The sequence below is a fragment of the Cricetulus griseus genome, chromosome 2, assembly GCF_003668045.3.
Source record: "Cricetulus griseus strain 17A/GY chromosome 2, alternate assembly CriGri-PICRH-1.0, whole genome shotgun sequence".
In the NCBI taxonomy this organism is placed as follows: Eukaryota; Metazoa; Chordata; class Mammalia; order Rodentia; family Cricetidae; genus Cricetulus; species Cricetulus griseus.
Window position 1 is genome coordinate 416946231 of NC_048595.1, and position 23864 is coordinate 416970094.

At 41.7% G+C, this 23864-nt stretch overlaps 1 protein-coding gene across 6 annotated transcripts in view; it reads left to right on the plus strand.

The window, feature by feature from the left end:
* The window catches only part of Nrp2 (neuropilin 2), a 158992-nt gene extending 135426 nt beyond the window's left edge, over positions 1 to 23566 (plus strand). For 2 of the 6 annotated variants that reach the window (XM_035440981.1, XM_027397041.2), the window contains exons 16-17: positions 15297 to 15408; positions 15846 to 15954. In XM_035440981.1, coding sequence (XP_035296872.1) covers positions 15297 to 15408; positions 15846 to 15912 — 179 coding nt within the window. In that variant the 3' untranslated portion in view covers positions 15913 to 15954. Of the gene's footprint in view, positions 1 to 1814; positions 2012 to 10922; positions 10988 to 15296; positions 15409 to 15845; positions 15955 to 23000 lie in introns of those variants that run through there. The other 4 variants (XM_035440982.1, XM_027397044.2, XM_035440986.1 and 1 more) reach the window with 4 other exon arrangements.
* The last annotated feature ends 298 nt before the right edge of the window (positions 23567 to 23864 follow it).

Genomic DNA, 23864 nt, shown 5'->3' on the forward strand with positions numbered 1-23864 from the left:
ACATATGCACAGTATGCATCACAGAACCACAGGAAGCTAACCTAAATTCAGCTGCATATACTGATACTGCTTGACTAAGAAAATGATGGGTTCAAATTGGCCACAGGTAAATAATGAATATGGAAGCAAATCTCAATAGTCTCTTGAGAAATGCCCCCTCCTGAGCTGTCCTGAATACCAGGAACAGTATCCACCTAAGAGAATTGTACAAATATTGTCTTACACTTGTACTTTACTAATTGGAAAAGTCCATTTCAGATACTGTATTTCTTTCTGTCTCAGAACCTGAAACACTACAAGACACAAAATGGGTCTTTAATAAATGTTTGTTGAAATGACAAATGAATGAATCATCAGTCAATTGATACAAAGCCTACTCCTTAATGGCCATGCTATACAAATAATATCTCATCATGAGCATTCAAGCCCTTCCTCTAGCCTGCCAATAAGATATTCAAATGACTTTTATCCTAATGATACATTGTGATAATTGCTAGAAATTCTATTCTCAATAGGCAGGAGATGGAGATGAAACCAAACTAATATCAAATTTCCTCCTGAAAACCCAGGACATTAGAGGGTGAGGACATGACTCAGAGGTTAAGTACACTTGCTGCTCTTGCAGAAGACCCTGGTTCAGTTCCCGATGCCTACATGACTGCCTGTAACTCCAGCTCCAGGCCTCCTTCTGGCCTCTGATGGCACCAGGCATTAATATGGTGCAACATGCATGCATACAAACACACCAATCTCATACCTAAAGTAAAAATAAAATAAACATTTGATTGGGATGTGTAAACAACTCAAATGCAGATCAACTTAATGCACCACCCTTGCTGTGCTAACTTTGCTGGTGTGATGTCACCTGACCATTCCACAATGCCTTCTTGGGCAAGCTTATTGGGCTTGTTCAAATTAAAATATTAAGAGAAAGGAAAGAAGTTCAACTGATCCAATAACCAAAGTCATGTGGCAAGAAACAAACATAGTTAGGATTGGGGCAGTTGCTAATTTAATTGGAGAATGATTAACCCATTCAAAAAAATTTCCTCTGCCACATCTGGAGAAGATATATAGATGAGAAGGTGTGGCTTGGTTGCCAAATGTTTTGTTTTGTAATAAAAAAAAAAGTATGCAAATTGACATGAGATTTCCTTCACTCTCACTTTCAGAACAAGGAGCCTAGGCAGCAGGTAGACAGTCCAGGGCTTTTTTGAGACTAATAAAGCGCGCTTCTGTGGAAAGAGGTGAGCTGAACCTTGGCTGGGTGATGAGCCATCACGAGGAGGTGAGGGCATCAAAGGTTTCCAGCAAAAGCTCCAGTGGAACAAAGGCTGCCAGCAACTTGTGCAGCGACTCCAGGAGACCCAGATTTCCAAACTCTTCGCAGGAATTAGGAATCTACAGTGTTTACTCAAAGGAAAAGTATGAATTACCTTCAAACAGACATTGATACTAAGAACGGGTGCAACGGTGCTAGTGTGAATGTGGATTTTTGCACCATTTTTTGTGGGATGTTGCTATATGTTGAACATCACTTTCTATCACGTGCTCACTATTTTAAGAGTTAGACTTAGGGTACGGGAGTAGCTGAGTCAGTGAAGTTTTGCCAAGCAAGCAAAAGGACCTTAATTCAGATCTGTAACACCACATATTATACACACACGCACCCACGGCCCCCTGCCTCCACACACACATAATGAAAAAATATATGTCTGTTTTTTTTATTACTTGAATTCCTGTTTTTGAAATCTCAACAGTGATCCTTAAAACTTCAACTGTATCAGAATTTACTGAAGACTCTTTCTAAACAGAGACCTTTGAATTTACTGCAAGTTGTGAGCAAGGCTATGGGAAGAACCTGGATTTGAACAAGCCGAAGGTCCCAGGTCCTCACTGGCTTGATGCAGGGGAAGTCACATCTCTTTTGGGAAGCACCTCTGTGATTTATGTCTCAGGTAATGTCCTGACACTGGAGCAAGAAATCCCAACCTGAGAGGATTCACCAAAATTACAGCTCTAATGGGAGGAAGATTCTGGAGAGTAGGTTTAGGGGTTTGTCACTAAACTGCAATGCCAAATAACCACTCAAAGAATGGTTCAAAATGTATCTGGCTTGTTCAAGCTTAACATATTAAGAGCATTATGGCTCAATCATTTTCAGAATCCCATCAGGAAGTTCAGCCACTGAAGGTTAGCCTTGACTAAGGCTTCGAATAAGGATTCGAGGCCAGCCTAAAATACATGAGACTCTGTCTCAAAAAAGCAAGGGGGAGGGCTACAGAGATGGCTTACTGGGTAAATGTGTTTGCTTTCCAAACATGAAGACCTCAGAACCCATGAAAAAAGTCAGGCATCATGGAGCACATCTAGAACCCCAGCACTGTGGGTTTTATGAAGCCAGTGTCTTATCTACACAGGGTAACCTTGAACTCCTAATATTCGTTCCTCCAGTTTCCTAGTGTTAGGATTACAGCCCTGTGGCACCACATTTGGCCTTAGAAACATATTTAACACCCTTTACTGCATCTCTCTAGAAGTAATGCCTGTCAACAAACTTGAAGCCCGTGTGTGTGCTAATGCCTGAACCCACATGCTTGCTGATCTCTGCTTTGCCCCATTCACCACCTTGCCAAGCAAGGCGTGTCCAAATCTGCCAAACAGTTCAAAACATGCTCTGTAGTTCTCTACAATGAAGAAACCATGGGAGAAAAGTGAACAGAGTAAAGAGGAAGCCTGCCTCAGACAGCCTTCCATCCTCTCACACCCCCAGACATGCACATCATAACAATGAAGGGGGACAAGTTTTGGGTGGCTAGCTGTCCCCCTGTTGGGACATGTTTGACTAGGAAAGTCAGAGACCTAATGTCCACACTGACTCTCACTTCCTTCCTCACCACAGCAGCAGATGGTACGAGGTATCAAACCCTTGCAGGAAGCAGCTGCCTTACAGCAAGGCATGAGAGAGAGAGAGAGAGAGAGAGAGAGAGAGAGAGAGAGAGAGAGAGAGAGAGAGCTTGGAGCATTTGGCTTGAGTCAGTGATTTGCATGACCAAGGGTAAATTACAGAGTCTATCTGGGCATCATTTCCTTACTCCATTAAAGGGGCATTCCTGCCTTCCAGGCTTGTAAGGATTTGAGCTAATGTATGCAAAAGGCTTGGAACGTAATAGGTGTTCAATAAATGTTAGTTATGATTTTATGCATGAGCCTTGGACTAATGTATGTATGAACGTTTAGTTATTAATTAGAAGGTAAATGAAAACTGGCTGGAGGGAATTGCATGTGACCTTTAGCAAATTATTTCATTTAGATGCGCTGATGCAAAACTACCACATCTTATGAAGAAAGACGAAAATAAATCTGGCTGACAAAAGATATTTTAATAAATACTCAATCTCCTTCTAACACACTCCCAGTCTATGGCCACCTCACTGTAATTTTTCTGCTGTCTGGGGAGGCTTTTGTGCCTCTCTCTCTCCTGTCATAGTCAATCACTGGATGATCAGAAGCCGACTGTGGGGGGAAAAAAACAACCTTTTTAAGCACCTGCATCTAGTAATCTAGTGACTCCTTCAAAACATGAACTTCTAGTACCTTTCCCCCTCCAAATAAGCTTGCCACGAAACAAGCTTGGGTACCCTGAGATTAGTAGAAAGTTTCTAAATTATTTTTAGGCTAACTGCTTCTCAGCCACTGTATACCATGATGCTCCTCCTGAGGCTTTGTCCCTCTGTGTGCCCGTTTTATTGGCAGACATAGAGAACCATTGGACTCTGTGCGAATCATCTCAGGAGAGGCCTGTGTAGGACACTTTGCCTGCAGAACTGTCAGTTCTCACCAGCAGAGAGAGAGCATCTGTACCAGATGATGAGGAGAAAGAAGGAACAATGGCCAGAGAGAGTTGAGTCACAAACATAGCTGCATCGTGACCATATTTTGATAATCCTTGGATGTCCACTTAAGGATACGGGAGTTCCAAGTTTTGACAGATAGCTATGGAATTGAGAAACGAGTGGTGGTGGGGAGGCCAAGTCCACAGGGTGCTTCTGGATTGGAGAGCAGTGTTGGAAGGAAGGATGGGAGCTCCAAGAGGGGCCAAAATTAGTCCTCACAAGGGAGTCAGTGACAAATAACAGACTGGCAGGATGGAAGAAGAATGCCAAGCCACTGCATTGTAAAGAAAACCAGCTAGAAAAGAAAAGAAAGATACAAAGGGAATAATTCGGAACCTTTTGGAATACTCTCCCTGTTGGGGGAAAAAAAAACCCGGCAAAACTCACAACTCAGAGAAGGAATGTGTGAGGTTTTTGCTTGATACTCTCACCTGAATAATCCAGGGTTAAAGTGGTACCGTTGGGGGTCTCCTCTTCTGTGTTTCTGAGTCCCAACCTAGGGTGAGGATGGATTAGACAGTCCAACCCAATGACCTCCGAAAAAGGGCGGTGATTAGCTGCAGAAGGTTCCAACTGTGAAAGACAGCCGATATAATAAGCTCACACATCATGACTGATCACCCTCATTGCTGTGCCTGCATATTTCTGCCTTCTAATGCCCACCGAGGAGTGGGGAGAGGACTCGGGCAAGCATTTTCACCATGGTTTTATTAAGCTCATCTTCTAAGCAGTGCCCATTTTGCATCCCGAGAAGCCATCAAACCCTTTGAACTTAGCGTTTTCATTAGAAACCATCCATTTTAAATAATGATACAGTGAATTTAGACTTCTAAGGACTTCAAAATACATTGCTATTTACAGCTGCTGATTCTCAGCATTTGGTAGATGACATTCCATTGATTTTCTAGATTGTTAAAGTATCTGATGATGAAGTGTAACAATCAGCCAAGAAGTCAGGGAAATCGGCTAGAGAACTGGGGGCGGAGCCTTTGATGCAGGTTACTAGACTTCCTGTGTACATGTCAAGGCCTGACTGAAGAATGAGCAAGGAACAAATGCAGCTTCTTGGAAGTCTGTTTGTAGAGGACATTTTTGTTTTATTTTGTTTTTTTTTTTTTTTACATCTGCTTGCTCTATTTGGAGAGCTCGTTTTCCCAGGCTCCTTTGCAGCTTCGTCCCACTGCACTGCCAGGGCCAGCAAGCCTAATCACTACTGCAGATATTACAGAGTCATGTTCACCGTGGTGACACCATCAGTGATCTTTATAAACTCTCCCATTCACTTTTAAGAAAAATTTCTACAAAATCAAAATTAGCTTCTGTCATTTGTAAGTAAAATTCTTTGCAGCTGTTAACTTGCACCCACGCAAAATAAAAGTTCACAACCTTCCTTTAGTGCTTTCATATGGCTAGCAACTAATTATTACTCCCTAGCTGAGACCAAATGTCAATTAACTCAATATTTAATAGATGAATATGCTCAGTATTGTTTAGTGCCAATGTGCAAAACTCTGTGATAACTCTTGCAGAAAATATTTGCTAAATTCTCTCTACGTGCTATAGAGCTGAGAGATGTAAAAAAAAAAAAATGAGCACACATAGATGATGTCACCACACCTAGGAACTCAGTGTCTTCAGAAAAATGCAAAATTGCCACCACGACAAGTGATAATAAGTACAGAGAAAGCCTTCCTGAGTGAGTGGTGTGTTACAATGAGACAAGTCCTTGACAAGAGCACTCTAGACTCCACGGGATACAGGAAGGAAGGCAAACTGGATGCAGAGACCAGGTGGGGGGCAAGTTAGCAATTCAAGAGCGGCAGCATGCACTAAGAAGTAAAGCAAAGAGACACAGGTTTACAGGGGGTGCACCTTGGAGACACTTAAGAGGTAAGATCAGGAGGTTTGGGCAGTGGAATCAATATGGAGGAATGTGACGTCTTACAAGTGACTCATAGGTTTCTGACTTGAACTACTAAGTCCAAACTGTCACCAAGATAGCACTGGAAGGACAGGGCACTGCAGCACATGCCTATAATCCCAGCACTCTGGATGCAGAGATGGGAGCACAGTTCACGAATTCAAAGCTAGCTTAGGCTACATAGCAAATTCCAGGCCAGCCGGGGGTATGTAATTAGACTCTGTCTTAAAAAAATCAATATAAAGAAAAGAACCATAGGAGCATTGGAAGAAAGTCAAGCCATGTAGCCATTGCCAGGCTTCATCACTGACATAGCAGACAAGTTTCCTTCAAAGCATCTCAAGAGAGTGTCTCCATGTAATGTGACTGGGATCCAGAACAGAGAAGTGGCTGAAGGCATGAACCAGTCTGTATTGGGTGATGTCAATTACCAACTTTATTGGGCAGTGCTAATTATCAACTCTGCAGAATCCAGAAGCTCCTGAGGGCATGATGGACATGCCTGCCAGGGATTACCCTGACTTCATTCATAGATGTGGGAAAACCCACTTTGAATGTGGGTGGTGCCTGGACTGAGTGAAAACAAGGAAGGGAGCTGAGCACACGAGTGCATCACTCTGCTTCCTGACTGTGGGTGCCATGTCATCAGTTGCCTCACACTCCTGCCACCAGGTCTTTCCTGCCACAAAGGACTGCTCCCGAAAACCCTGAGCCAAAATAGACCTCTCCTTCCTTAAGTTGGCTTTGTCAAGCATTTTTCCACATGGATGATAAAAATAATTAATATACCCAATAATGATGGCATATAATGAATCCATGAAGGAATTAATCCATTGACTAGGTCAGAGCCCTCAGGATCCAACCATACCCTCCAAGCACATCAGTTAGCCACTCATCCCTGTCATTTTTTTTTTTTTTACACTGTTTGTTCTTTGGCTCTTTTTGGAGGGCTGCCACCCAGCACCCAAATAAATCACATGGAGTCTTATTCTTATTTGTAAATACCCAGCCTTACCTTGGCTTGTTTCTAGCCAGCTTTTCTTAACTTATATTATCCCATCTACCTTTTGCCTCTGGGCTTTTATCTTTCTCTACTTTCTTTTACTTCTTCCTCCATGGCTGGCTGTGTAGCTGGGTGGCTGGCCCCTTGGTTCCTCCTCTCTTCCTTTTCTCAATCCCTGATCTCTCTTTCCAGATTTCTGTTTTTATTCTCTATGCCTGCCAGCCCTGCCTATCCTTTTTCCTGCCCAGCTATTGGCCATTCAGCTCTTTACTAGACCAATCAGGTGCTTTAGACAGGTAAAGTAGTACAGCATTACAGAGTCAAACAAATGCAACGTTAAAGAATACAACACATCTTTGAATCATTAAACAAATGTTGCAGGCATAAACATGTAAAGCAAAGCTTCTCTGTCCTGCCTGGTCTCACAGCCACTTCTAAATAATCACTCCAAGGCTTAATATTAATTGCAAACTGCTTGGCCTATCATTCAGGCTTATTACTAACTAGCTCTTACATTTAAATTAACCCATTTCTATTAATCTATGTATTGCCATGTAGCCATGGCTTTACCTCTTCTCTGGCATTTTGCTTCTTGGGCATCTGGCTCCTGTCTCTCCAAACTCCATCCTTCTTTTTCCATGTATTCAGTTTGGCTTTCTTGCCTAGCTATATTCTACCTTTCGATAGGCCAAAGCAGCTTTTATTATCAATGAGAGCAGCATACATTCACAGGTACAGAAGAATTATCCCACAGCATAACCAAATGTAACACAATTTCAACTAATATTCCACAACTCAGCCCCCAGCACATGAGTCTGTGAGGAACAGCTCAAATGGGAGCTGCCATTATGGCTCCATGGTATAGGATGCCAGGAAAATTGAGCATACAGATCAAGAGTTATCATGTCCCAGCAGCACAGTTAGGGACACAGAGAGAAGGCCATCTGAGGTAAAGAGACAGACTCTAGAAGACAGTGGCAGTAGTAAGGATGACAGGGTTTGGGGGTAAACTGGAAGGTAGGGAGAAAAAGAGAGAAATAGGAGAAACTAGCTCTCAGGGTTAAATAGTTCTAGCCTCCAATTTCCTTTTCTTCTCAGTACTGGTATATTTACTGGAAGGCCTAGGAGATTCTTTTCATTACATGCCTTCATATTTGGGAAAGCCTTTCTCAATATCCCTCTGTAGTACTACATCCTTAGTATAGCTGCCAGCTATTGATTGAGTCTGATTATGTGGTTAAGTTAGATTTATTTCTTAGCTTAGTATTACAACACACACACACACACACACACACACACACACACACACACACACACACACACACAAACAATTAATCAATTTCCTCCCTTGGCCCACTCCAAACTGAAACTATAATTATTAAATGAAAAAGTCAGGAAATGCAGGCACACCATCAACATCTATGTAGTAATGAGCTCTTGTGCTTACTTCTACTTCAGCATCTACCAGGTGAGTCAGATGCTCACTTTGCCCTGCAGCTGCCAAGGCAGATGTTCTCCAGGGAGCATTATACACACCTGAAACAAAACCACAGCTAAATATATTGGTGTTTTCTGCAGAAACTTGGTTGGTATAAGAGTTTGCTTCAAAAAGTGACATTTGGCAGGATTTCTGTCAACAAAAATTGCATCAATCAACACCTTGTGTAGTGCCTGGCACATAGCAAATATTCAATATTCGCTTTCAAAAATCTGAAGAAAATCTAATGAAGATGAATCATATCTAATTGTATAACTGTCAATAGAATAAAGTCATTCATTCCAGGCACACAGTTAGGACTATGTGTCTATTAGCTATTGTATTACTATCATTATCTAGAGTCACTGGCACTTCTCATCCATGTTCAGGAATCCAGAAGAGCCTTTCCTAGACTCTATTCCTCTATTCCTCTTTCTTAAGTCTTATCACAACTTACAAAGAAATTTAAGCTCTCTCTCTTTTCTCTTTTCTCCCCTCCTCCTTAAATACACACACTCACAAGCACACAGGGCATGAACCATCATGCATTCCTTGCTGATTGGAGTGGATACAACCCCCACAAAGGAAAAGTCAAAACTATTCAAATTACACACATTCAAACTTTCCAATCTGACGGATCCTGCTAGAGACATTACCCTAAAGATCAACTCACACTCACATGGCCTGCATGCAGTATGTACACGGTAATTCCTCCATTCACTGCTGTTCAAAATAGCAAAAGGGAAGTGTCAAGGTGTATACATGAGTAGGGAACTCACTAAACGTGGCACAACATAGGACCAAATTTGATATAGTGAAGAATTTTATTAACATGCCCCTGTTTTCGTATGAAATGACCCCCCAAATGTCTTTCTAAGTTGAAAAACTAGGTACCAAAGGACGATGTACAATGAATCCTAAATTTTATGTAAAAGAGTGGGGTTAAAGGTATTTTCTGTTTCAGGTGTGTTTTTTGTTGTTTTGGTTTATTGGTGGCTTCTTTCTTTCTTTTGCTTGCTTACTTTGTTTTGTTTCATTTTGTGGAGGGAATGTAACAGGGATGAGGGGAGAATATGTGGGGACCAGGAGGTGAATAGAATTGGGATGAATGATGTGAAACCCCTGAAGATTCTGTAAAGAAGTTAAAAACATAGGAAACTTGCGCCCAAGAGAAAAAAATATGTAGTTGGTCCTCCCTACCAATTAATTCAGTCAGCTGAAGAGCAAAATATTTGAAAAAAATATGTTTATACTGTGTATGTGATGACTTTTCTTACAATTATTCCCCCAAATAATCTGGAAGAACAACACAATGTTTCATGGGTACCTGATGCAGAGTCTCTTTGGAACATATGGGAGAACACATATAGAACATGCCTTTGGGGTCCATAGTGGGTCCTGGAACCATCCAGGTTCTTAGGACCAGCTGCTCTTCCATTAACTTACATCAAGAAATTTCCAGCGGCTATGGTGGACACCAAGAGGGGTGATTATCATGGAGGAAATGGAGAGTTAGGCATGTGGAGAGGTGATGACATGGGGTTGAACTTTTACCACAATTTTCTTTTAATTATCAACTCAGAAGAGATGACATAGAGAGGAGGGAGAGAATAGATAGACAGACTATGGATAGATGACAGATAGAAGAAAGAAAGAAAGAAAGAAAGAAAGAAAGAAAGAAAGAAAGAAAGAAAGAAAGAAAGAAAATATGTAACAAGAAAGAGAAAACAAACGTAGCCTCTGGTCATCCAAGGAGCTTATCCAGGGGTCAGTGTTCTACAGCTGTTGTTGATGTCCTTAAAAGTCCTCCAACGTCTCCTCTCCCTCGTCCAGGCTTCATCCCCTATCCCCCAAGCCTGCTGCTGCCTTCAAGTGATCCAACTATGCTTCAGGAGTTAGGCCTTGGACTGGCTGGCCTAATGTAGTTTGTTGAATTATGGCCCTATTCTTACATGAATGTATTCCTACTGGGGCACAAGAGTAAACATTAAGAAAAATTTCTTGGGTCACATTCACTAATATAAATCTTCATTTTTGGCTATAATCAGTTCAAACACAGGCATTTAATATGATTTGCAAATAGCCTTATGTGATATGATATTAAGGGTCAGGGGACTTCTCAATCCATCTAAAAATACATAAACACACTGCAATGAAAATCCATTAAAAGTAGAAATATCTAATCCTTTACATGGGAAGAATAAATAATTCACCTCAAGCCTCTGCCCTATAAATCAGCTATGCTGTTATCAAATGCCAATGCTGGCATATGAAAACAAAGTAGATGAATTAAACTTAGGCGATCTTTAAAAGGGGACAGAAAGACTCTACACGAATCGCCTGCTTTACTACCATGTCATTCCTGAAACAGATACAACAGAAAAGAACTGAAGAGACCAGTGATGTGACTCCATTTCTGACCTCAACTTTTCACCCCAGGCCCAATCTCCATAGTGCTTCTGATTCATACATTAAGGTTCCCAGCAATACCACCTGCCAATCCTCAGGTGTGGCTCAGGCACCTTCTCAAGCTTGCCCTGCTCATACCCCGAAGCTAAACAAAAGAAAGGAAAGGTTTAAGGACAAGGAATGAGAGCTCATTCTACACTCCATTTCTGCCCTCAGGGTTTCCAGACTCAAGTCCAGCTGAAGAGTTGTTCCCACACTCCTACTGAGCAGCCAGGACAGCTGTGGAAGAGGTTCAGAGATGGGAAAGTACTAGTCAAAAAATGAGACTCATCTCAACTCAGCTTCTTCAAAGAGATAAACCCAGACAGTGAGAATCTTTATAACTTAGCTTAAAAACATGTACATGGTGTTTGCTTTTGCCAGTTGCTCTCCTGAGGTCATCAAATAGCAATTCTTACATCCTCACCACATCTTCGGGAGTTAAGTTTATTTATAGCATCTTCACTTCTCTGATGAGGAGACCAAGGAGAGGCAGAATGATGAAGAAATTTGCCAGACTTTCTCAGCTATCGTGGAGGTAGTCCATGGAGGATTCAGCTCGTCATCAACTTCTCAAGCTGCTACCACCTTCAGTTCTGTTCTGGACCCAGTGAGGACTGTTTATGAAGAGCCACAAACTACAAATTGCGCCTCTTGGTTAACCAAGACGCTTTCAAATCCTAACGACTTGTTAGACAAGGAGCGTTGAGGTTTTTGATGGACTTGCTTTGCTTAGCATGCAAACCTCAACCTTATCCAACTGAGAACCACAGTGAAAAAATAATTAATAGTATCCTTCAATACCGATTAATAAAACCTATCTCGGAGTGTGGCATCATTCTCAATGCAGCCACATCTCCTTCCTCTTTTGATGCACTCCCCAGAATCCTGACTCAGCATGGTGCCTTAGACATAGTGACCAATAGCAAGGATGTACACATTATGAGGAAGAAAAGGTGAGCTCTGTGTCAGTCAGGGGCTATCACAACAAAGCTGAATGACAAATTCAAAACTCAAGGGCTTTTGTTAAGACAACTACATTTAGACATACAAAAATGGTTTTTGCTTCATATGCTATACCACAATTAACTCAAGATGGGTCAAAAAAAGCTGCCTATATGAGCTAAAACTATAAAACTTTGAGGGAAAATGTAGGTATATTATGATTTGGATATGAAATATTCCTTAGAAGATTCATGGGTCAAAGACTTAGTCCTCAGATGGTAAGAGTCAATTATTGAAAAGTTGCTGGGCTTAGTAGAGTAAACCTTTAATCCTATAACTCAGGAAGTAGAGACAGATGGATCTCTGTACGTTTGAGGCCAGCCTGGTATACATCATGAGTTCCATAACTTCTCAATACTATTCTCCAACAGAATAAAAGTGATTGCATCTTGAGGGTTCTAACCTCAAGTGGTTGAACCCCCTGATGGATTTGTTTGTTTTATATGACATTATTTGGAGGTAGAGGCTTGTTATAGGAAGTAGATCCCTGGCTTTGTTTCATGCCTGGGGAAAGATAGACCTGTTCCCCAGTCCTTCCTGCCCTTTTCTGCATCCCAAGCACCATGATGTGTGAGCAACTTTGTTCCATCATGCCATTCTGTCGTGATGTCCTGCTCCATCACAGCATGGAAACACTGGCTAACGCCTCTGCACCAGAAGCCCTTATCAATAATCCGTTCCCTTCAGCTATATCAAGTATTTTGTCACTGTTACAACTAACTAACATAAGGAAATTCTCTATATATTTGAATTTCGCTGTGGAGTCTTAGGCACACTAGAAGCATAAGGGTAAGATTTTAAAGATAAGGTGGACTTCATAAAGATAACCAAGATTTTAAAGATAAGTTAGACTTCATTAAAAAGAACTTAAAATTATTCATCAAAAAATAATTTGAAGAAGTTTAATTTTTTAAAATGCAACTGTAATGATTTGGATATAAATGACTGCCACAAGCTCATGTGTTGGAAACTTAGTCCCTAGCTAGTGATGCTGTTTTGGCAGGATGCAGAACATTTGAGAGGCAGTCTAGCTGGAGGAAGCACATTTCCATAGGGTAGGTTTTGAGATCTCTTGCCTGGCTTACTTCCTGTCTCATCTCTGTTCTCTGATCTTTGGAGATTTGAGTAAGCAGCTACCACAGTTCCTGCCACTGTGGACCCACCTTCTGTCTTGCCTTTCCTGCCATGATGGACTGTTTCCACTAAAACTATGAGCCAAAATTAATTCTTCCTTCTTTAATTAACTTCTTGGCAGATAATTGCTTCATAGAGACAAAAAATAACTAATATATCAACCCACTGAATAGTTGAGAGTGGATATTTGCAAATTATATACCTGATAAAGGTTTAGTAATCAAAATACACAAAAAACTCTTTCAACAATAGTAAAACAAACAACCCTCCAGTTTCTTCTTTCTTTCTTTCTTGTTTGTTTGTTTAATGCAGGGGACAACGACTTGACTAGACATTCTCCAAAAATATACAAATTACTAATAAGCACATAAAAAGATTTTAAACATTAGAAAATGCAAATTGAAACAGAATGTCAAATAATTTTTTAAACCTGAAGAAAACAACAAATGTTGTTGAGGACATGGAGAAACTCCTCCTACATGGCCAAATACCATAGTCCTGTGAAAAACAGTTTGTCAGCTGCTCAAAAATTAAATAGAAAAATTTCACAAGACTTGGCAATTCTACTCCAAGGTATATATCCCAAATAATTGAAAACACATGTTCAAACAAAACCTGTTCATAATAGTTCTATTCACAACAGGCAGAAAATAGAAAAACTGTAACATCTGTTGACTGGGTAAGAAAACGTGCTAAGTCCATATGATGGCATACTATTCAGGCATGAAATGGAATTAAGAATGCAGCTGAACCTCAAAATCAGGTGATAATTGGTACACAAAAGCTTGGAGTGAGGGAGATGGTTTCATTAGTAAAATGCTTGCTAAGTAAACATGAGGACCTGAGTTTGGATTCCCAGCACCCATATAAAAGCCAAGCAAAATGGCACATGCCTGTGATCCCAACAATAGGATCAATGAGACGTAGTTGCTTTTTTACTCTTTGCTCTTTGGGGACCCTCCACCCAGCTTCCAAATTAATACATAGAGTCTTATTCTTACTTATGAATGCCTGGCCTTGGCTTGACTTGTTTCTAGCCAGTTTTTCTTAAATTATCCCATCTACTTTTCGTCTCTGGGCTTTTATCTTTCTCTACTCTATATACATTTCTTTACTTCTTCTTGACTTGCTGTGTAGTTGGGTGGCTGGCCCCTTGAGTCCTCCTCTCCTTCTCCTTTTTCTTCTCCTTGATACTCTCTTCCCAGATTTCTTCTCCTATTTATTTTCTCTGCCTGCCAGTCCTACCTGTCTTTTCTCCTGCCTATCTGATGGGGCAAGTCCTTCTGTGTATGTTTATCTTATTGGTTGTTGAATAAAGTACTGTTGGCCAATGAAGCAAGTTAGGTGGGACTAGGAGTCAAGGAGGATTCTGGGAAATGTAGTAAAGATAAGTCTTGTGATCCAGGCAGGAAGTGACATAGCAGGCAGACTCAGAATATAAGCAGGAAATCGCTCTCTTTCTCTTTCTCTTCCTCCTCCTCTCTGTGGAGCCGCCATGTGATCCCAGGAAGACAGGTTACATTCTGCCGGTGTCCTCCATAAGATAAGTCTTATGATTATGGTTGATAATTAAGACTGAGCTAGCAGATAAGAAATCCTCGTCATTGGCCAAGCAGCATTTGAAACCAATATTAATCTCTGTGTGTTGTTTGGGGCCCTAACATGGTGGACAGAACTCAGGCGGCTGGTGGAAAGTTTCCACGTGGTGGCAGGGCTCGGGCATCTTTGGCAGCAGTTCAGCTCTTTATTAGACCAATAAGGTGTTTTAGACAGACAGACAAAGAAACAGCTTCACAGAGTTAAACAAATGCAACATAAAAGACTGCAATACATCTTTGGATCATTAAACAAATGTTCCACATCATAAACAAATGTAACACATTTTCAACTAATATTCCACAACAGAGACAGGTGGGTACCCAGAGATGCTGGTCAGCAAGTCTAGCTACACCAGAGAGCAGCAGGTTCAATGAGAGACCCTGTCTCAAAGACTAAGGGAGAGAATGTTAGAGAAAGAAACCCAGTGTCAACCTCTGACCTCTGCACTGTCATATAGCACCCCAACACACTCACACACATGCACACCACACACACACACACACACACACACACACACACACTTCCTTAAATAATGACTATATAATTGTGGAAAAAATTAAAGGCTACAGATTACATGCTTCAACTTATATGAAAGATGCAGTATACAAATGTGTTTACAGCCTTGGTTTACGTTGGTCTGCTAACATCTCATTGGTCAGAACAAGTCATATTCGAGCTAGACTCGAATGAAGGTTGGTAAGTGCACCTGAATACTGGTGAGAGGTGCTGCAAACCTGAATGGGAGAGAATAAAATAAAGGCAGAGAGGAGCCCCTGGGAATAGTAACACAATCTTCCTCGTCTCTCCACACAGATGGTCTCTTCGTCCTTATTGTCTCAACTGTTAGGAAAGGATTCCCTCCATACTCTTCCCATCCATACATTTTTGGGTCTTCTTCTAAGGATTGGGACCTAATACATTCAAGGTAACTATTAATTGTATTAGAGAAAAGACATATCAAAATGAGAGATATAATACATGGGTTTCTAGACAATTACAAAGTCCTTAGTGCATATAGTGTACCAGGTGCCTTAAATCTCCCCACCACACTTACCATAGTATTTGAAAACCAACATCAGTCAAGAGACACAAAAGAACATGGATGGTTGTATAGGGATTATATGGGCCAGTCCTAGCAGCATCGTGTACCATTGCTACATACATTCTATTGGCTGGAACTCAGTCATGTGATTTCAAATTTCAGTGCTCCAAATGGGACTGGGAAATGCATTCTAGCTATACATCCATGAAGAAAAGACCAGTAAAGGCCTGCTGGGCCAACTTCCAATACCCTCTACACTAAGATGCCATTGTTTGAATGTCAAGTGATCTAAAGCTGGCTTTTTTTTTCTTTTTTTTTAGTACTAGAGTGAAGGGTTCAACTCAGTGCCCCAGGGATTATCTAGCACTCGTAAGGCCCTGGGTTTAATCCCCCATCATGTTCCAAAAAATAAAGGTGGAAGTTGGTGGTGATTTGGAGCATTCCTCACACAAGGATAGAAGGACAGAAGAGAGCCCATGATTTGAGGACATTGGAGACGGTGACAGAAGAACAATAGAATAATTAAAATCTGCTTAAAGGTATGGAAAGCTACTCATGAACTTGAAAAAAATGGCTTGTGAGACATCAGTGACCCTTTGACTCCAATTCCTATTCTCCAACTAAGAAAATAGAGTAGGAACTTGGAAACAAGTGACATCAAATGACAGAAATCTTAACCTCATTCAAGTCTGGCCTGAGGAAGTAAGACTTCCATGTATGCTATATATTTCAGTGTCCCATGGCTTCTTCCCTGAACATTCACAGTCACCCAGAATAAATTTAAAATTGAACAAGCAATGGAATCAAAGTGGTTCAGAGACAAAGACATCCTTCCCTCTCTCTCCCTATCCTCTGGACAACCCCCCCCCATTACACCTGCCCTGGACCACAGCAGCAGAAAAGTCAACAGAAGGCAAAATGGATTCCAGCATCATACTTCCAAATCACTTGTCTTAACATCCTCGAGCTGGCAAGCTCTTTATTTCCCTTTGATGACCTGCCCTTTCCCTTGAAATTTCTAGGTGGTTGCCATTTCCACCACTCTCTACTGGGGGCTTTATTTTCCTAAGGTGTGAAAAGTTTCTCCAGTTGAAGTCTGCCCAGGAGAGAAATCAGAGTGATTTAAGCAGTGCCATGTGTGTTAAAAATGGAAGACTATCCCCAGCAGACACATCCAAGAGAAAAAAATGTAAGTATGACGCATATATTAAGGGAAGCTGAATATCTGCTCACTAACACCCCATGCACACACACACACACACACACACACACACACAGAGAGAGAGAGAGAGAGAGAGAGAGAGAGAGAGAGAGAGAGAGAGATGCTTTTTAATGAAAAGCCAGCACAAGTCCTCAGCAAATCACAGCTTTGAAGGAAAAATGTCAATCCCTATCAAACCCTGAAAAATCACTGGAGCTGATGGAAATCTAAATGCCTCTGCTGCTTCCCCTCTTCCCCCTCCATCCCTCCCAAAGCACCCCTCCTCCTCCAACTGCCTAGAGTGCCCCATTGGTGCTGCAAATCAACGCCTGGGGACATCCTATCAGACAATGGGAAGGTCTGAAGAAAGGTTAAAGCAGAAAAAAAAAACCAAATTTATAGACTTAGCATTAAACTCTTAAAGGACCTTAGGAACAGCAATGAATCTGACGTTGGGAAAAGCAGAGGCTGTCAGAGGCCACGGCAGGAAGGCCTGACAAGAGCCATAAATCTAAGCCAAGGGGTGGGGGGTGAGGCAATGTGATGAAAAGATTCCAACCTAGACTTAAAAGAGAAGCAAGGCCACAGAGGCATGGCGGGGAAGAGGCAGACTGGAGGCTGCAAATAAAGAACGAAAGAGTAGCAGATTGTGGGGGTGGGAGAGACGAGAGCTTGGCCAGCAGAGGCCAGCAACAAAGACACAGAAATACATTTTGGCTGGGGCAGGGGAGGACTTTGAAACTGTTCTGCAAAGGCAACAGCAAAGACCTGCTTACTGTGTGCTGGACACAGAATGCAAACTAACGTTAGAAGCAACAGAGAAAGTCAAGTGGCCCTGGTCAATGAAAAATGGTGGACAAGGTTGCAGGAAACACAAGGTTTTGAGAAAGGCAGCATGGTTAGACTATAAATAAACATCCATGAACATCCAGGATGGGTTTTCTTTGTCATTTCCCAGTCTATGTATTTGGGGTTTTGGTTCTTTCAGGTTTTCCCCCAACCAGGGCATTCATGAAACATGGTAAAATAATGTCAAATACACGAAACAATGGCAACTAGAAATAATAGAACATGAGTTCTAATTAAAACACCAAACTTAAGTGTCCTTCCCCTGGGGGCAAGCCCAAGAGGAAGGACAAGATTGCCAAGGCTCTGAGTCCTGGGATAAGGCATTGCTTACCTCAGTTTCTCTCAGTAGAGAAGAAATTGATAAGAATGGCTTGTTGAAGTATTACCATCACAATATATTTCGAAGCCCCGAGACTGAGTCTAGTTGTTGGTGCAATGATAATGGCATGTGTGTCTATAGAGATAGAGTGTCAACAATGGTGTATGGCTATACTGCAGTTCTGCACACCCACTCATGAAGCACAGCCTGGTGAGCTTGCTGCAGAATACACGCCAAGTCATCTCCGTATTCTTACATTCCTTCCCACCCTACACACTTCCAAATTATGTTTTCCTTTCTCTTCCTAGCTGCTTTGCTCTTCTTAGCAGACCTTCATTCACTTCCCTCTCCTTGCTTCCATCTTCTTCCTCCTTTCCACCGTTCTGGGCCATTTCTCCCTTCTTCGTTTGCCTTGGAAACTAGGGAGTTGATCCATGTGCCGTGTTGTCTCATAGGTGAATACATATGGCTGTTAATATTCATTAGCTCCCGTCATCTCTTTTCCTTCTAGTAAAAAGTAAGGGGGTGGGAAATGCTACCTTTCCATGTGTCAGACTGATGAACAGATTCCTCTTTAAGTACCAAACTCTCAGCCGATGGAGAGCTGGCAGGTCTGAACTAGCGGGGGTTGGGGGGGGGGTTCCAACTTAGACCAACAAAAGAGTTTGAAATTGAGTGAAGCTGAGAGATGATCTTGTAGGAGAAATGTAAGCTTCCGTCATTATAACTTTTCAGAAGCAAACTCACCTGAGTGCATTCCCCAAAATGGGGATCACTCATACATCCTATACTTGCTGGCTAATCTAAGGGCTTTCCCTGGAAAACTAAGAATTTTAGACACTGAAACTCAGTAAATGCCTGAAAGTGTTTACTGTGGTCCATGAAAGTCATGTAGATCAAGAATAACTGGCTGTTTTGACTCATACCCAGCTTGTGCCCTTCTCAACATGGGGAAAAAAGTCAAAAAGGTATGTCAAAGATCAAGGGTGCACAGGAAGCAAAAATTAAGTTACAAGACAGAAAAGGAAACATCACCTTCAATCTCAGATATAAGGAAAATCTGGTACTGAATCTCTGTCTCTGTCTCTGTCTGTCTCTGTCTGTCTCTGTCTGTCTCTGTCTGTCTCTGTCTGTCTGTCTGTCTGTCTGTCTCTCTCTCTCTCTCTCTCTCTCTCTCTCTCTCTCTGTGTGTGTGTGTGTGTGTGTGTGTGTGTGTGTGTGTGTGTGTGTGTGTGTGTGTGTGTGTGTAAAAGTCCCTAGATCCATAGATAAATGGGTTTAACCTTATTTCTAACTGATTTGGTGAAAAGTTAGTGGGCTAGAAGTTTATTTGCAGAACTGGGTCTTTCAGCAGCTCAATAACAGGCTTCCTGTTTGACTTTGGGCAAGTTATTTAACTTGGTGATATCTAAACTTACTCATCTATACCCTGAGTAACACAATATGATAGCCGTGTTATTTTTGGCACTCGGGCCGCTCCCAACCAACAATATGTAACTGAATCTCACAGAGGAATTTTACAGCATTAATGAATATCTGCAAATGCAGCGGGGCCTTGAGTCAGAGGTTAACTTGTGGCCTCGTCGTCATCAAGTTGCCATTAATAAGCCAGGTATCATCGCCCTCTCCCAGGTCATTACTCTTCCATCTGCTGTGACCTGTGTTGAAGGACACCAGCCCAGCTTCCATTAGCACCCTGAGCACAGCTGCTAAAGGATTCTTGTTAGCTTTGACCTGTATCTTCTTCCCCTTCACATCCTATAACCTGGCTTCTGTCTATCACCCCTTAAGGTTTTGTTTGTCAAACTCAATATTTCCCTTACATACAAATCTTTGTTCAAAGGGGTGTTCTTTTTCCTGCCTTGTCTAGTGCCGCGATGGTTTATATGTAGACTTCTGAGATGTCTCCACATAGTAGATCACCAGCAACCTTCCTGGTGATTCCTTGACAGAGCCTTATTTCTTTTCCTTCCCAACGGCATCCTTCTAACTCTTCTCCAGTAGTGACTCATCTAATCACAGAGTTTTCCTGTCACTAAATGTATACTTTCCAGCTTCTGTTCCTTATTCCCTTTAGCTCTCTCCTACAGAGCCTGCCCAAGATTCCTGTGCCAGTTATCCATTATCACAACAAAAATGCCTAAGACAGTAACTTCAAACTTAATGATTTAAAACTGCAAACAATGTTTATTGCTTGGGGGTATGTAAGTAGCCAGGAGTCTATATTGTTTGGGAGATTTGTAAGGAGGGACTATATCAAATGGCCTCAGCAGGGACAAGGGTGATGACTTGGCTCTGTCCATGGGACTGCTTATCTTCCAGCAGGCCACCCTGGGCTAACTCCTGTGCTAACGACAAGATTACAAGCATAAGCACCGTGCACAGGCTAGCGATCTGAACACTGCTACTACTAACATAAACTTCTATACCATCAAATCAAGGCACAAGATGAGTCCAGATACACAGAGCTAAGGAAATGCAAGGAAATGCAAAATTGTATTTCAAAAATGCAAGAGCTTGGAGAGGTGAGGCTGTGGAGAGAGCTCAACCAATGAAGTGGGTGCTATACAACTATGAAGACCCGAGTTCAAGCCTCAGGAACATTGTTAAAAAGGCAGGCATGGAGGCATGCACTTACAATCCTAGCTCTGAGGAGGCAGAGACAGGCAGATGCCTGGAGCTCACTGGCTCGTCAGCATAGCCTAATTGACAAGCCACAGGTCACAACAAAAAACCCTAAATCAAAAATAGCTTAGTGGATTATTCATGAAGAACAACACCCCAGATCAACCTCTTTCCTCCACACACATGTGCACATGCTCAAAAACACAGAGAGAGACACTAGATATATAGACATAGAGATATAGAGAGAGGCATATGTATTTGGATATATGCATGCTTTAGGATGAGAATAGTTGGAATAAATTTTCCTATCACAATAGCACCATGTAAATATCACTACCATCATAAATAACCAAGCAAAGCCATTTAACTTCTTGGCTTAGTTCCTAGTGCTACTAGCAATGCAAGACCCTACACTCCATCTCATTAGAACTTTAAAATCATCATTTCAGCCTTCTTCAAAATATCAGCTCAACCTTGCTGCTCCTTCCTGAGCTCTTGAAATCATTCCCCTACTGACTGCTGCATTTGCAGCAATCCATCACTCACTACACGGAACTTACATCTTCCAGCCAGTGCTGCTTTGACCCTCTCTACCTCTCGTAAAACTCATTGCCCCGTATTATATCCCCCAGTAAGCACTGCGAGTATGCTTGGGTTGGTGTGCTGCATCTTAAGCACTCACAGTAGAAAAGAATAAGTGGAAGGGAGTTCTAAAAATTGAAATGAGTGAAAAGGAGAGATAAAATGAAATGCCTCAATAGTTGAAATCCAGTTTGTCTGCACCCTGTAATCAAGCCAAATCCTGAAAAACTCTAAAAATGACACATTAATATCTTCAATCCATTCGCTCGTGTGTATATCCACTCATCTCTGACTATTTAAAATAAACATACATAATTCTTGGGAAGCTCATTAATCTAGGCCTTGTTGGTACGGCTACAGCCAAAATTAATCATCTCTTCTCAAGCAAGATCGTTTTCTCCTTGTTAACTTAATTAGAGCACATGGCTTTAAATAAAATGCACCTGGATTTTCAAAAGTATATGAAAATTGTTAGATTCAAAGTTGGTCAGTAATTTCCAAAACAAAGGCTTGCAATTAAGACATAAATCCTACTTGGGCTAAAATACAGAGCTATTTTTTTTCATGAATTTGCTCATTTTTATTCTTGTAGTATTCTATATTGCATTCCTACAACAAGAATATCTGAGGATGGGTGATTTCTATAGGAAAACAAGGGCTTATTTAGGCTCACAGTTCTGGGTACTCAAAAGCATGGCAACAGTGTCTGCTTGCCTTGTGATGAATGGCATCATGATGACAGGATCACACAGGAGGAGTGTGTGCAAGAGTGCTGAGCGGGTTAGCGCAGAAGACATCCACACATCCTGCTTTGTAACAGCTTGTAACCCACCTAGTTACATTGCCTTCATACACAACCCAGTCTCTTTTTAAAGGCGCTAATCTATTCCTACTGGTGGTAATACCACAACCTAGGTGTCCCCTAAATGTTCCCACAGCCTCTCAACATTGTTATACTGGGAGTCAGATTTCAGCAAGAGTTTGGTTGGTGACAGCCCTATTTAAACCATAACAACTCCTTCATTTTATCCATTGATTTCAGTTAGTGTGCAAAATAATGTGTTTTATGGCACTTCAATACATGTACATCACTGTATTCACTCATATTTAGCTTTTGTTTGCCCTCTCCTCTCCCTCCTCACCTCCTCTTGGTTGTCCTCCCTTCCTCCCTCAAAATTGTTGCCCTTCCGAAACCATAGCAACTCTTAATCCTGGCTTGCTATTCTGTCCATGCTCCTGTCCTATCTCTTGTTTACCCAGTTTCTAGAGTACAAGGACTCCATCCCCACAGTTCTCCTCTCCTCCAAGCTTTCCCACATCGTCCCGGCACACAGTTGGAATTTAGTAAGTATTTATTCTTTACAGTAGTGTTAGGAGTTTATTTCAAGTGGACCACCCCTTCTGTTAGTGGACTTCACAAAGGCTCGGGCTTCCAGTGGGAAGGCACAGTCTTTTGAACATCTGGAATAAATGCCAAGACTTTGGTTTGAACCATTTTCCCTGGAGATTTCAAGTGTGCCTTTCTTCTGGGTTTGTGTGCGTGTGTGGTAGTAGCTATTGTTCTTAAAAATCTGGTGTCTGGAGCTGCTTCCCCGGACTTCACACTTAAAGTCTTAGTGAAGTTTTAACCCTTTGGAGATGTTGGTTCCCTCTTTTATCTTACTCATTCTGTCATTTGTAAAACTTTACATTCCAAGTCTCGGGACCATCATTAGAGGTCCATGAGGGGGGACTATGCATACCATGGCTTTTTTTTTTTTTTTTTTTGCATGAATCTAGTCCTTTCTCCTCAGTTTTTTCACAGCACAGTCATCACAAATGCTGGTTCCATTTGCCCACTTTCAGGAATACATACTCATTCTTGGGGCACTACTGATCCTACTTGGTTTTCTTTCATAGATGAATCAGGTCATTGACTTCTGATGTCTCTTCCTGTCGCTAGCCTGAGATCGAGAGAGCGAAGCAGAAGATTGTAACTATGAGGAACACAAGACCAAGATTACAGAAGCTGAAAGCCCCCAGGTTCTTTTCCTCTTACATGTCCACTCTCTTTAGTATGTATGCTTCCTAGCATGTTCACTTCAAGCTGCATACCTTACAAAGCGCCCTCTCACACAGTGTACCTTCGCCCTCTTCCCTTCTCGTTCCCACAAGCCCTTCAGGCCTTCTTTCAACCCATACAGACAAGCAGTTCCACTTATTAGTTTGATTCAATGCCAAGTTACTTTCTAAAACACTTTCAGCCTGCATTATAAGCCAACACTCCCACGAGAGCTGGCCTGTTTCCTTCCCACACTGATGGTGTGAGGGAGAAAAAAACACTCTCCACATCAAAGAAAAAGCCGACTCATGTCTGTGATTGGTTGAGTCGCAATACAGGGTGTGACTACACAACCTGTCATTTCTTCTCCCACCCTCCTTGACCTGCAGAATGGAATAAATGATCAACAAGAAAATTAAGGAAATCAAACCCGATAAGTTAAATGAGCTTTGTCTTGTCTCTCCACGTGCTAATCTGCATGATGATGAGACAGGAGAAATTTCAAATCAAGATGGGAACAGTAGCCAAAACTATTAGTAGGTTGGGAAATGGGGTGCATTAAGGGTCAGATTTATAAAAACAGAGCTCTTTAGCCAACCCTCTGAAATACTAAACAAAAACAACACTCAGATCCATTGAAAAGGACCAACCCAGAGCATCTGGTCTCCTTAGCTGGTGCACATAGCGGGAGAAATGTTGGCAGAACATTTGATTACCATAAA